Genomic DNA, 12,661 nt, shown 5'->3' on the forward strand with positions numbered 1-12,661 from the left:
AACTCCACTGACTTCAGTGAAGTTATCTATGCTGATTTACATCAGCTCAGTATCTGGCCCATGGGTTGTAAAATTCATGTTCCAACAGCAGATAAGTGTTGCCGATGGTTCAGTTTCTGAAAAGGTCTGAGATGTCAAATAGATGTACTCAGCCATTTAAAATTCCTCTGGAAGGACCAATTACAGGAGAACTCAGGAGTTTCACAGAGTTGTAGATTTTAAGGCCAGAAAGGGACTGTTATGATCATCTAGTCTAACCTCCTTTAAAACACAAGTCATAGAATTTCACCCAGTAATTATTCCTGTGCTACGTCCATAACCTCTGGTTGCGTATATTTTAGACAGACATCCAGTGCTGATTTAAAAGACTTCATGTGATACAGAATCCATCAAATCCCTTGGTAAATTGTTCCAATCATTACTTACCTTCACTGTTAAAATGTTCTGCCTTCATTCTAGCTCGAATTTGTCTAGCTTCAGTTCTCAGCCATTGGATCTTGTTTTGCCTTTGGCTGCTAGAATAGAAAGCCCTCTGCTCTCTGAATTGTTCCCCCACATATAGGCAGTTAGGGGTCAGTCATGACCCTCCCCTCATGCTCACACAAGGCCCGAAAAGCAGCTGAGCCACCATGGTTCTACTCTGCTGGAAGGTAAGACGGCATGGGAAGATGGCACAGACTCTGGGAAATTCTGCATCTTCTGTACATTGCCCATCAATGGTCATTGGTGGCACACTCCACAGCAACTGGGAGGGGGTGGAGAGGTGACATTTTGCTTCTCCGCAAAGGGCATCCCACAGTGTGTTCCCTCTGATCTATGATGATCTCCCTTTGACTTGCAAAACTAGCCTTTCAGAGGACACATTGGACTGCACATCTAGTCTTACTGCTCTTCTCACTGGCGCTTGCTTAAGTCCTCACGGACTGTGGGTTCCTTACTAACGTTGTCTAGTACATTACTTCTCCAATAGCAATAGCTCCATTGATTTCTCTAGGAGTATTAGTGGAATGATGTTCTACTCAATCTGAATAAGGGTCTGGTCCAAAGAGAATCATTTAAACAGGTTTTTGTATTTAATTTACTTGTTACTATTTTTAGTCATTATGGACAAACAATACATAAAATCAGTTAATGAGAATGGACACTCACAGTCCAAAAGTAATATATTAACATAATGAACAGTGCTACAAACATAGTGATCCTGTTAATTAATATAGAAGGCAAAAATCTCTAATGGAAGTCTTTTGATATGTGAACTGTTAATATGTTTAACATAATAGTAAGATTTAATGTAACAATATACCTACATGTTGTGATGGTGCCCCCCATAAGGCTTTATGGAAATATGCTTATGGATATATATGACATAACTGGAATATGTTCTGTGCTACATATGCTATGTAACATATTTATGTAAAGGTTATGATCTACTGAATCTATTAATCCTATTTGTATACATGTATCATTTTTGTATTCAAAGTTATGAATATTGGCCATGTACTGGCTTGATTTCTAAATAAAATTAGTAGAGCATTTGGTCAGTTCCTGGAGAAAGGAATTCGCCAAGTTAAGTGCCCAGTCAAGACGTGCTTAAGGAACAATGCATCTTGGAAGGCTCCAATCCACATAAGACGTCTTCCTGGAGACATTCAGGATACCATGTGGTCAATGGCTTCCACCTGTAAAAACTGTGAGTCATGCATGGACCTGTGACTGGCCCTGGTGACTCCAGAACTCCATCTTCGAACTGGACTTTGCATAGGAGAGAGGAGGGGGTCTCCACCGACAAGAGAGAGTCTATTTAAGACCATAATAGACCCCTCCATTTTGTCTTCAGCTGGCTAAGGAGATAGCCTCTCCACCCACAAGGATAAGTGAACGAAACTGGAACAAGGGGGTGTGAGTGATTGCTGGACCCAGACTAGAAAGAGACTAGTCTGTAAAAGAGAGCTTAATGGAACTGATGAGGATTTTATCTGTATTCAGTTTGATTCGACATAGACTTGCGTGTTTTGTTTTATTTTATTTTGCTTGGTAATTCGTTTTGTTCTGTCTGTTACTACTTGGAACCACTTAAATCCTACTTTCTGTATTTAATAAAATCACTTTTTACTTATTAATTAACCCAGAGTATGTATTAATGCTTGGGAGGGCAAACAGCTGTGCATATCTCTCTATCAGCATTATAGAAGGTGAACAATTTATGAGTTTACCCTGTATAAGATTTATACAGCGTAAAACGGATTTATTCAGGGTTTGGACCCCACTGGGAGTTGGGCACATGAGTGTCAAGGACAGGAACATTTCTGTAAGTTGCTTTCAGTTAAGCCTACAGCTGTTAGGGGATGTGGTTCAGACCTGGGTCTGGGTTTGCAGCAGGCTAGTGGGTCTGGCTCAAACCAGGCAGGGCACTGAAGTCCTAAGCTGACTGGGCAGGAAAGCAGGAGCAGAAGTAGTCTTGGCACATCAGGTGGGAGCTCCCAGGGGGTTTCTGTGATCCAACCCATCACACATGTGTTCTGCCCAAGAGGCTTTCTTTCATTTTCTGCTGCACTGGTAACTTAGATAAATGCTTACATACAATGACTGGAACAACTCCAATCTGATCCATCTAGTTAAGGTGGGTTTACAGCTACTTCGCATCGCTGAAGCTCACAATCTGTGAATCTGGCCCACTAAACTAATGTTACATAGTTCTCTAAGGCAATTAGCATGTTTTTTGGGATGACAAATGAATATGATGCTTCTTTCAAAATTAGGACCCAAGTCTATTCCCACTGAGATCAACAAGAATTTTGCCACTGACTTCCTTGAGGGCAGGATCAAACCCATTGTTATAGAGCAAAAGTTGGACATCCACATTATCTTTCCTTTTTTCCTCTCCATAATTCCAAAAGGAATTAGACCTTTTAAAATAAGTTAATTGTTTACAGTTTTCAGTTTTTCTGACTCAAAAGAATGGGAAACACTTGGTTGGTTTGTTTGTTTTTTTTATCTCCCCTCCCCCCAGCTCTGACTTCCGTCACTTTAAAATGGCCAAACCGATCCTTTGGAAATTTTTGCATTGTAGAAAAGATATCTTTGTAGGTCGAGATGTTGACCTTCAAGATTCATCCCTAGGGAAATATGGGTCTGTAATGAGAACAGACACAGAGCACAGGTACGGAGAAAGTTTAGGACACATTCAGAAGGTATGTTATGACACCCCCTGCATGGGCTATTCAGACCTTGGATCCAGGCATACAGGAGTAAGGGGCTCTGTGGCCTGCCTACTCTTTCCTACATGAAGGGAGATGGCTGGAGGCTTGTCTCGACCCTGCCAGTCTGCTGAGGGTAATATTTCACTGCTAGCATAGGCCAATGAGTTGGGGGGAGGAGCAAGGGAGTCAGATCTTTTGGTTGCCTGAGTGCATTTGGTTCTTTGTTGGCCCCCTGGCATTTATAGAAAGCTTCCAGTTAATAAAAACCCCAATGGACTATGAGTCAAATATATGTTGGTCCGCTGCAAATGTGTGTGTGGGGTGGAAGGGTAGTGTATTTCCCATACTAAACTAGACTAATTTCCCCCAATGTGTGTTGGAAGCAAATATTTTATGGATAGAGAATGGCCTCTCTAGCGTGGACCCTGTATAGCATAGTAATCTCACTAGAATGACCTTTGAATTTGAGTTACAAAAAGATCTGGTCCCACACACCTCACTCAGACAAAGCTCATTTTAAGGGACAGATTGTGCCTCCCTCACTCATGTTGAGTAATGCAACCACTTTACTCTGCAATTAGACCCTGATTCTGATCCCACTGAAGGTCATCCCAAAACTCCCACTGACTTCAATGGGGACAGGAACGGGCCTTTAATTCTCTTGGAACCGAATGCACGACTTACAGCTAAGGTATCACTTGGCATAAGTATCAGTGGCTAAAACTGTTCCTGAATGAGATATGGAAGTCCAGGACCTAAGTCCCATTCATGATACATCCATTTAAGTTTGAAAAGCTAACAATATCCTTGTGATGGGTTCAATTACAGATACCTGCTTGGGACTGTTACCTGATGTGCTGAGACTATCTCTGAGCCTGTTTTCTGTGCCAGTTTGGGCCTCCAGAACCCTGTCTTGTTGAGCCAGATACGGTAATCTACTACAACACAGACCCAGGGTCTGACCCACGCCCCCAAAGCTGTAGACTTAACTGAAAATGGCTTAGCAAGTGCTCCTGTCTTAGCACCCAGACACCCAGCTCCCAATGGGATCCAAACCCCAAATAAATCCGTTTTACTCTGTATAAAGCTTATATTGGGTAAACTCGTAAATTGTCCGCCCTCTATAACACTGATAGAGAGATATGCACCGCGGTTTGCTCCCCTGGGTTAATTAATAAGCAAAAGTAATTTTATTAATATAAAAAGTAGGATTTAAGTCGTTCCAAGTAATAACTGACAGAACAAGTAAGTTACCAATCAAAATAAAAAAACCACACAAATCTAAGCCTAATACCTTTAAGAAACTAATTACAGATGAAATCTCACCCCCAGAGATGTTCCAATAAACTTTCACAGACTGGACTCTTTCCTGGGGTCCAGCAATCACTCACACCCCTGTAGTTACTGTTCTTTGTTCCATTTTCTTTCAGGCATCTTTTGGTGGTGGAGAGGACATTTCTTGAGCCAGCTGAAAACAAAATGGAGAGGCTTCCAGGGGCTTTTATATTCTCTCTCTTGTGGGTGGGAACCCCTTTGTTCTTCTGTGCAAAGTCACAGCAACAAGATGGAGTTTGTAGCCACCTGGGCAAGTCACACGTCCATGAATGATTCAGCTTTTTGCAGGCTGACACCATTGTTTACAAATCGTTTGAATGTTCTCAGGAAAGCTCAGATGTGGATTGGCATTTCTCAAAGTCCATTGTCAGTTAAGTGTTTCTTGATTGGGCACTTACTGAGAATAGTCCTTTCTCAAGAAGCTGACCAAATGCTTCACTGAGGCTACTTAGACTCAAACACATTGAGATACAAGTACATAGCCAATATTCATAACTTCAAATACAAAAATGATGCACACAGACAGACAGCATAATCATAACCAGCAAACTACATCCTTTCCATAGACACCCCACTTGACCTCCTCTGTACAAGATCTGTTGCAACCACAGGACCCTGGTTGCAACAATGATCTACATAGTCACAGTTCATGTCAATAACGTCACAATCGTGTTCTCTCTTTGATGAATCCCATCCTTTATTCTGATAGCATCACAAATCAGTTTGTAGTTTGTCTTCCTGCCATACTTAAACTCCTCCTAACTCCTAAAAATGCAGTGCATAATAATTGTGCATGCTAACTCCTGACACCACCTAAATTATGGAATCATAAACAGAGAACATTTGCTATCATAGGCAGTATTATTTACAGTACAACAGTGTGTGAATGCTGAACTCTGTGAGTCATTTCTGATTGAATTTCACATTTAACTTAGGATAACTACCTTGATTAAAGCCCTGAGAGAATAGTACTGTCTTGTAGCTTTTACATGATTGCTATTGTATGCCATTATAAATCTTACATTCTTCATTTAGATATGCTAAGTAGGCTTTTTCTTCCCTTCCTAATGAAAAGAATCCCCCCTTTTTATACAGTACTGAGAATTAGAATTAATATTGATGTTGCTCAGCTCTGTGGTTGGGGAGGGAATTTCAATGACTTTAATAAGAAAGTTAATTTCATTTTTGAAAGTGAAATGTTTGAAAAAAGAATACAAAGGAGAGTGCTTGACCTTTTCTCTGGTAGGTTTCAGAGTGGTCTGCAATAAATGGGACTTTTTTTTTTCTTTTTCAGGAAAAATCTTTCAGGAAGACAAAACCAACACCTCTGAGATCTAGTAAGTTCTTGTTCTGTTAAATTCTTCTTACCTTGGGGTGCAGATTTAAATACAATGGAACAGATCTGTTCTCGTAGAATCATTACATGATTTGAGGGTTATCAGAGTTTGAAGGACTAAATCATACATTGATTTAGTTAGTTCATTCTTCTACATCATGTCAGAATTAGCTTAGTTATCTTTAAATCATCTCTGCTAGATGATGTCAAGTCTAGTTCTGAGTATTTCCAGTGATGGTGAATTATCTCCTGTGGTTTCACATCCACACTTGGCAGTTTATTTCATTGCTTAATTGCTCTTTTTGTCCCTGTCCACAATTGGAGAAGAATCATGCTGTCTAGATTCATGTTATAACCACTATCAAGCATCATTCTGGGTGATTGACAGTCATTTTTGAAAACAGCTGTAACTAGCAATGTTCCAGCACATCTTGAATGTCTCTTCCCTTCTCTTAAGAGAGATACTCTGAGAGAAGGAAATGAGGGCCACCCTTAACTTGAACCAATAAAACAGCAGTGAAAATGTACAGAGATGGAATGCCTAATTTTGATTAACTCTTTACACACCATATACAGCCTGAATTCTGGGAAACACAGGGTTTCCCACTGCATCTCCAGTGCCTCAAGAAAGTTCAATGGAACACAACAGAGTTTGGAACAACTCCATTGTGGTGTCATTTTTCTGGACAGGTGGATAACTGTGTGCTCATCTGAAGTGCTCATCAGCCAGGGGAATCTGAGATGCTTACACTAGGGCTGAATTTGCTCCCAAGCGTGTACCTGGTAAATGATACTCAATGTCCAGTTTAAACCAGATATATTTATCTTAATTCGCATTTCCCTTTTTCCCCCAGTGAGTGAACCTGGGATTAGAGCTGTGGGTTCAGAGAAGTGGACCCTGGTGACGCCGGTGCCACATGTGAGTAATGGGGACAACTTTCTAAATATTGCCATTTGACAGGGGCAGAAGAGTGGTCGTTCGGTTAAGGTCCAGGACTCTGAGTCTGGAGGCCCATGATGTCTGTTCCCAGATCAACCAGATTTCTGGGGTGACCTAGCCCAGTCACTCAGTGGAACATTTGCACCAAGGTCATGGTCCACTTCCCTTTTTGCTTCCATTTTGGCACCCACACCATGAATGATGGGATACAAATCTGAGGGCTTGTGCCTCAGCCTGATTTCAAGGGGTATAATTCATAGGCACCTGCAGAAGGAAGGCTGCTCTTTAGAAAATATGGTGCTTGCTTTGTCTCTCTGCCTCAATTTCCTCCTCTGTAAAGAAGACCAGGAGTGTTGCAGCTGTCACTAATGGCTGCAGAGTGCTTTGAGATTCCCCAGTAGAAGAGCTGTGTGGGAAAGTCGTATTAGTATAATGATGATTATGTACGGTAGTGCCACAATATGGATCACTCACTGAATTATTCAGCTTTCCCTTCTCTCTCTCCCTTCTATTCCCCAAAGTGACATAAACAAACTCTGGTTTTAATTGGAGACTTTCATTTCTACCAAATGGATGTTACACTGGAGTTCAAACCCAGCAGCAGTGTTTAGGAAGTGGTGCGAGCTTGTTTCAAATCAATCGGTATATACTTAGGATGTTTTTCTACATTTTCAAATATGTAAATTTCAATTACAACACAGAATACAAAGTGTACAGTGCTCACGGTATATTATTTTTTATTACAAATACTTGCACTGTAAAAATGATAGACAAAAGAAATAGTATTTTTCAATTCAGCTCATACAAGTACTGTAGTGCAACCTCTTCATCATGAAAGTTGAACTCACAAGTGTAGAATTATGTACAAAAAATACCTACATTCAAAAATAAAACAATGTAAAACTTTAGAGCCTACAAGTCTACTCAGTCCTACTTCTTGTTCAGCCAATCGCTCAGACAAACAAGTTTGTTTACATTTATGGGAGATAATGCTGCCTGCTTCTTATTTACAATATCACCTGAAAGTGAGAACAGGCGTTTGCATTGCACAATTGTAGTATAATTGAAAATGTAGAAAACATCCAAAAATATTTAAATAAATGGTATTCTATAATTGTTTAATTTTTTTAATCGCTTGACAGCTCTAGTACATTCTGTTCTATGTTAAAAAAAGGAAGTCTCTTTGTTCTTTAAGCTAGAGAAGAGCACGCTAAACATTGCTTGGGAACTATTTACACCCCTCTCTTCAATACCATGCAGTATGTTAACTGGAAGAGCTTTGCTGAATTGTTGACTGGTACTGGGGATGAGCATGATGTAGCTAATGGTCTCTGTTGAGGAAAAGACACCACTTTTGTATGCTGAACCCCACCCCATCCTACCCCACCCCACTGCTGTGGTTTACTCTGTGGATTTTGCTAGCATTTAAATTTCATTGCTTTGACTGTTCGCTGTTCTGGAGAATACAGAGAGAATCGGGACAGGAAGTCAATTGTTGCTGTTGTGCTATGAGTTTAAGGGCTGACGATTGTCAGCCACCTTTCTTCCTGTGTAATCTGGAGTGTTCTGCCCTTTCAGTGAGAATTTTCCATGCAGGGCTTAAAGATTTGGTTAAGAAATTGTTCTTTAGGTTACTGTCCTTCTACTCTGTTTCCCCTTAGTAGCTATAACTATTTAACTTGCAGTTAGGAGTCAATCATTTATATATTTAGATTTTAAAACTGTCCTGAGCAATAACCTCAAATGTCATTAGTACCGCTACTGTTATTTCTCACTTCTATTGCATTATTACCTGCAGGTTCAACCCCCATTTGATAGGTGCTTTACATACCCATAGTCAGTGACAGTCCCTGCCCCAGACTGTTTACAGTCTATAACAATGTGTGATGTGGCAAAATGCTGACACAGGGCTAGCTGATCCAAGATCCCACTCCACTCCCACCCTGTTCACAGTTAGTCCTGGGGGGAAACCCAGGCCTTCCAATATGGGCCTCAGTGGACCAAGAATTAAAATAAACACTGGTGTCCCCAAGAAAGCCCAGTCATGATCCACCTATCATTTAAACCAGGGAGGTACTAGCTTGAGCACCTCTGCTCAGTCATAGTCATAGAGGATAAGGCCAGCAGAGACCACCAGATCATCTAGTTTGATTTTCTGTATATATCACAGGCCACCAGACCCATTTGGCTGCTGCACGCGAAACCCAACCTGCTACAGGAGAAAAGAGGTAGCTGCTCAGGTAGTAGAGGGCCCAACTCATCAAAGAATGATAGGTCAAAATGAACACCTTCCTCATCCCCCTGGAAATCAGATGTTGGCTGCTGTGCATTGTGCTTGCAGCAAGACAACCCACATTAGTGTAGGCAACTGCAGTCCTCATGCACTTACGTTTTGGAATGACCATAAGTCATAGCCTCTGGCAGTAATACAGTGTTGATCTGATGAACTGTAGGGCAAGGGCCACAGCTTTCTTCACAAGTGCTCTCTCTTTGTTTTCAAGTGTGCCTAGCCTTGCGTAATACTTGCTGCTCTTCTAGGTAGTGGTCTACAGAGATTTGCTCTGATCTATCCTTCCTATGACCGGTGAGGCAAATCCAGCCACCACCTCCACAGTCACAGACTACCTTGAGTGCAACGGCGTTCTGCTGTGTAGGGTGGGAAGGAAGGATCCGGGGAAATGGCCTGGCAGGACGGCAGTTCTTGAGCACCCCAACGTTCCACTCTTTGTGGCCTGCCTGACTACTCCAGTGCAACAAGGGAAGACTGCGGATGGAGTTGTGGGTTCTCCAGCATTCCATGCTAACAGTCTCTATCTCTTATCTAGCACGCTTTATCAGGAGATCTCTCTCTGCTTTCCAAAAGAGGCCAGGATCATTATCCCCATTTTACAGGTGCGGAAATTGAGGCATAAAGGGGTAGTGAATTGTCGAAGGTCACCAAGCAGGGCAGGGAATAGAACCCAGGTTTCCTGAGTCCCAGTCTGGTGCTCTATGCATTAGGCCACACTGCCTCTAGGGTTGTCCTCACACTGTTTCTACCACTGCTCCAGGGCTGGGGGACAGTGTTCCATTGCTCCCCCATAACTCCGTCTTCTTTCCAAACTCAGCTACCCTGGAGAAAAGATGAGAATCTATCCTTTTGCCAACAGCCACCTCCTTCCTGGGAAGTTTGTAAATTACAGAGGAATAAACAGACACTAATGTGTGCTTGCATGATAATGTGTTTGATGGAAATATAATCCAAAGGGGAAGAGGTTACTATATTCGTAGCACATCTCAGTAAACAAGCGCCATATCCTGTTAGTGGCAGGCTTCCTTACCCCTTCTGAAGCTTACTTCATGCTTTTCATTCTCTGAATGACGTGTACTAACCCAGCAATGAATTAGATGCTGTCTTTCAGATTTCACCTCAGAGACCCAGCTGGCTCCCTCTCTAGGTTTTGAGAAGTGGCTGAAATGCCACAGGTCAAAATGACTTTTTGAAGGATAACACTACATGTTTTCAGCTCCCTCGGTGATGGTAGATAAATAAAATAAATTCTCCCTCTGGCAAAGTGGACAAAACAGAGTAAAAAGGGTCTAAATGGGGAGAGCAGAATGATCAAGATCAAGACTGGTAAGATGGTGGAGCCTGCATTGTATTTGTTGGCTTTGTGAAATATCTGGCCTGTTGATGGCATTACATCACTCTGGCTCGTTCTATTTATGTTGGGTGTAGTGATAAAGATCAACACATCCTGTGGCTTCGTATTTTTAGAAGTTCCCTGTGGTTCCTAGGGCTAATAAAAATAATCCCACAGTAGGCAGTGGAATGTTGGAAAAGTTTGCAGGTTGTTAACTGGCACCACTAGTCTAAACACTCTTCTGCTGTTCGAAATCCCAGTGACTCCAGATTCCATAAGTGTCACACTGTCTGTGTGTCACTCTGAAGCCTAGAATGTCTGTTGAGTCAGCCTGGAGCAATGGAAACAGCTACAAGCAGACGGAGAGTTCTTGTTGTTTGGAATATCACAAGGTTCAATCATTGCTGGGATTCACTGTCTGTTACTGCCTACAACTTTAAAACTGGGCAGAGTTATTCTAGCCATGTGGGTCCCAGGATATTAGAGACACAAGGTGGGTGAGGTAATATCTTTTATGGGACCCACTTCTGTTGGTGTGAGAGACAAACTTTGAAGTTACACAGAGCTCTTCTTCAGGTCTAGGAAAGGTACTGAAACTGTCACAGCTAAATACAAGAGTTACTCCTGGAGGAATTCTGCAGTACTGCACATGCAGAATTTGCGCTGAAATTAATGTTTTTTTGCACAGAATTTCCTTTTCCTCCACAGAAATGGGCTGCAGAGCTGCTGTACGTCACTAGGGGCCACTGGGCCTGGCCGAGTGCAGCTCACAAGTAGAAGACCCTGCCACGGGGAGCGGGGGGGGGGGAGGGTTCCCAGCAGCTGCAGTTCTCAGCATGCCCTGAAGGAAGGAGGCCGCGTGCAGGAAACTTCACACAAGCCCGGAACCCAGCATCAGGCTATTTCTCCCTCTGGATCCCTGGGCTCTGGGGGGAGGGGTGTGAGTTTCTGGGCTGGGGGGCTGCAGCTGGGGCTTGGGGGTAAGGTGACCAGATGTTCTGATTTTATAGGGACAGTCCCAATTTTGGGGTCTTTTTCTTATGTAGGCTCCTATTACCCCACACCCTCTGTCCCGATTTTTTCATATATGCGTCTGGTCACCCTACCTAGGGGGTGAAGGGGTGTGAGTGTCTGGGCTGGGGGCTCCCCACAGCTGAGCGCTGTGGGACAGTGGGTGTGAGTGTCTGGGCTGGGGGGCCACAGCTGGGGTCTGGGGGTGTGAATATCTGGGCTCGGGGGGGCCCCGCGGCTGGCCTCTGGAGGAGAGGGGGTGCGTGCAAGTGTCTGGGCTGGGGGCGGCCCGCAGCTGGGCTCTGGGGTGGAGGAAGTGTGAATGTCTGACCCTCTTACTGGGCAGAGAGATAGGGTTTTACTGGGTTGTCGTACTCTACTCATGAAGGAATTTTTGTGGGTCTGTATTGTTACAGACATAGTTGTTGATAGGTATTTTGAAATAAATTACCAAAATAATTGAAACGGGTGTGATTATATTGTGTTATTTTGAACTATGCAAAATGCTAAAATATTGTGTGTTGAATTTTTAATTTTTTGGTGCAGAATTCCCCCAGGAGTAAAGATTGAACAGCTAGTTTAGCATAAGTAGTTAGCACATAGTCTAAGGGACTAAACTATCTTTTCAATCTTGTATTTAGCTGTGGCACTCTTAGTACCTTTCCCAGTCTTGAAGAAAAACTCTGTGTAGCTCAAAACCTTCTCTCTCTCACTACCAGAAGTTTTGATAAAATATATTACCCCCACTTCTTTCTCCAATTTTAAAGTTCTTGGCCACGTTGGCTTATTTACATTTTACGAAGTACGCCCATATGACAACAAGGGTTGAGAAATGTTGTTACGAGGGTGGGAAGTTTTCTGCTTCCTTTAGTGCAGCTTGTGCCTCACCTATTGTGGGATGACTGGAGGCTTGTGAGTCCTGTAGCACAAGCTAGAGCAACCCTTTGAACTTCCCTAAATTGCTTCAGTGGCCCCTATGGGCCATTGCAGAAGCACAGAATCACTAGGGTAGAGGCTGACCCCAAACATGCTCATCCCTGCTCTGCCCCTCCCATGACATGCTGAATGACAGCATCATAGGAAGGCAGGAGCAGAGTTGGCTGGACCCAAGGTCTGGGGAGGTAATGAAGGAGGTGCCACTGGGTACATCTTCTTCCCCTTTATGTCCATGTCCAGCCAAAGGACAGTTTAGCCCTGACATAACAATGTTCAGCCA

The 12,661-nt window shown here is 42.8% G+C and overlaps 1 protein-coding gene across 1 annotated transcript in view; it reads left to right on the forward strand.

The window, feature by feature from the left end:
• The first annotated feature begins 579 nt into the window (after nt 1-579).
• The window catches only part of LOC122457996, a 53,431-nt gene continuing 41,349 nt past the window's right edge, over nt 580-12,661 (forward strand). The window contains exons 1-4 of the mRNA XM_043504750.1: nt 580-650; nt 3,071-3,191; nt 5,830-5,872; nt 6,726-6,790. Of these exons, the coding sequence (XP_043360685.1) occupies nt 580-650; nt 3,071-3,191; nt 5,830-5,872; nt 6,726-6,790 (300 nt within the window). The remainder of the gene's footprint in view (nt 651-3,070; nt 3,192-5,829; nt 5,873-6,725; nt 6,791-12,661) is intronic.

Source organism: Dermochelys coriacea, chromosome 11 (genome assembly GCF_009764565.3).
Source record: "Dermochelys coriacea isolate rDerCor1 chromosome 11, rDerCor1.pri.v4, whole genome shotgun sequence".
Lineage (NCBI taxonomy): Eukaryota > Metazoa > Chordata > Testudines > Dermochelyidae > Dermochelys > Dermochelys coriacea.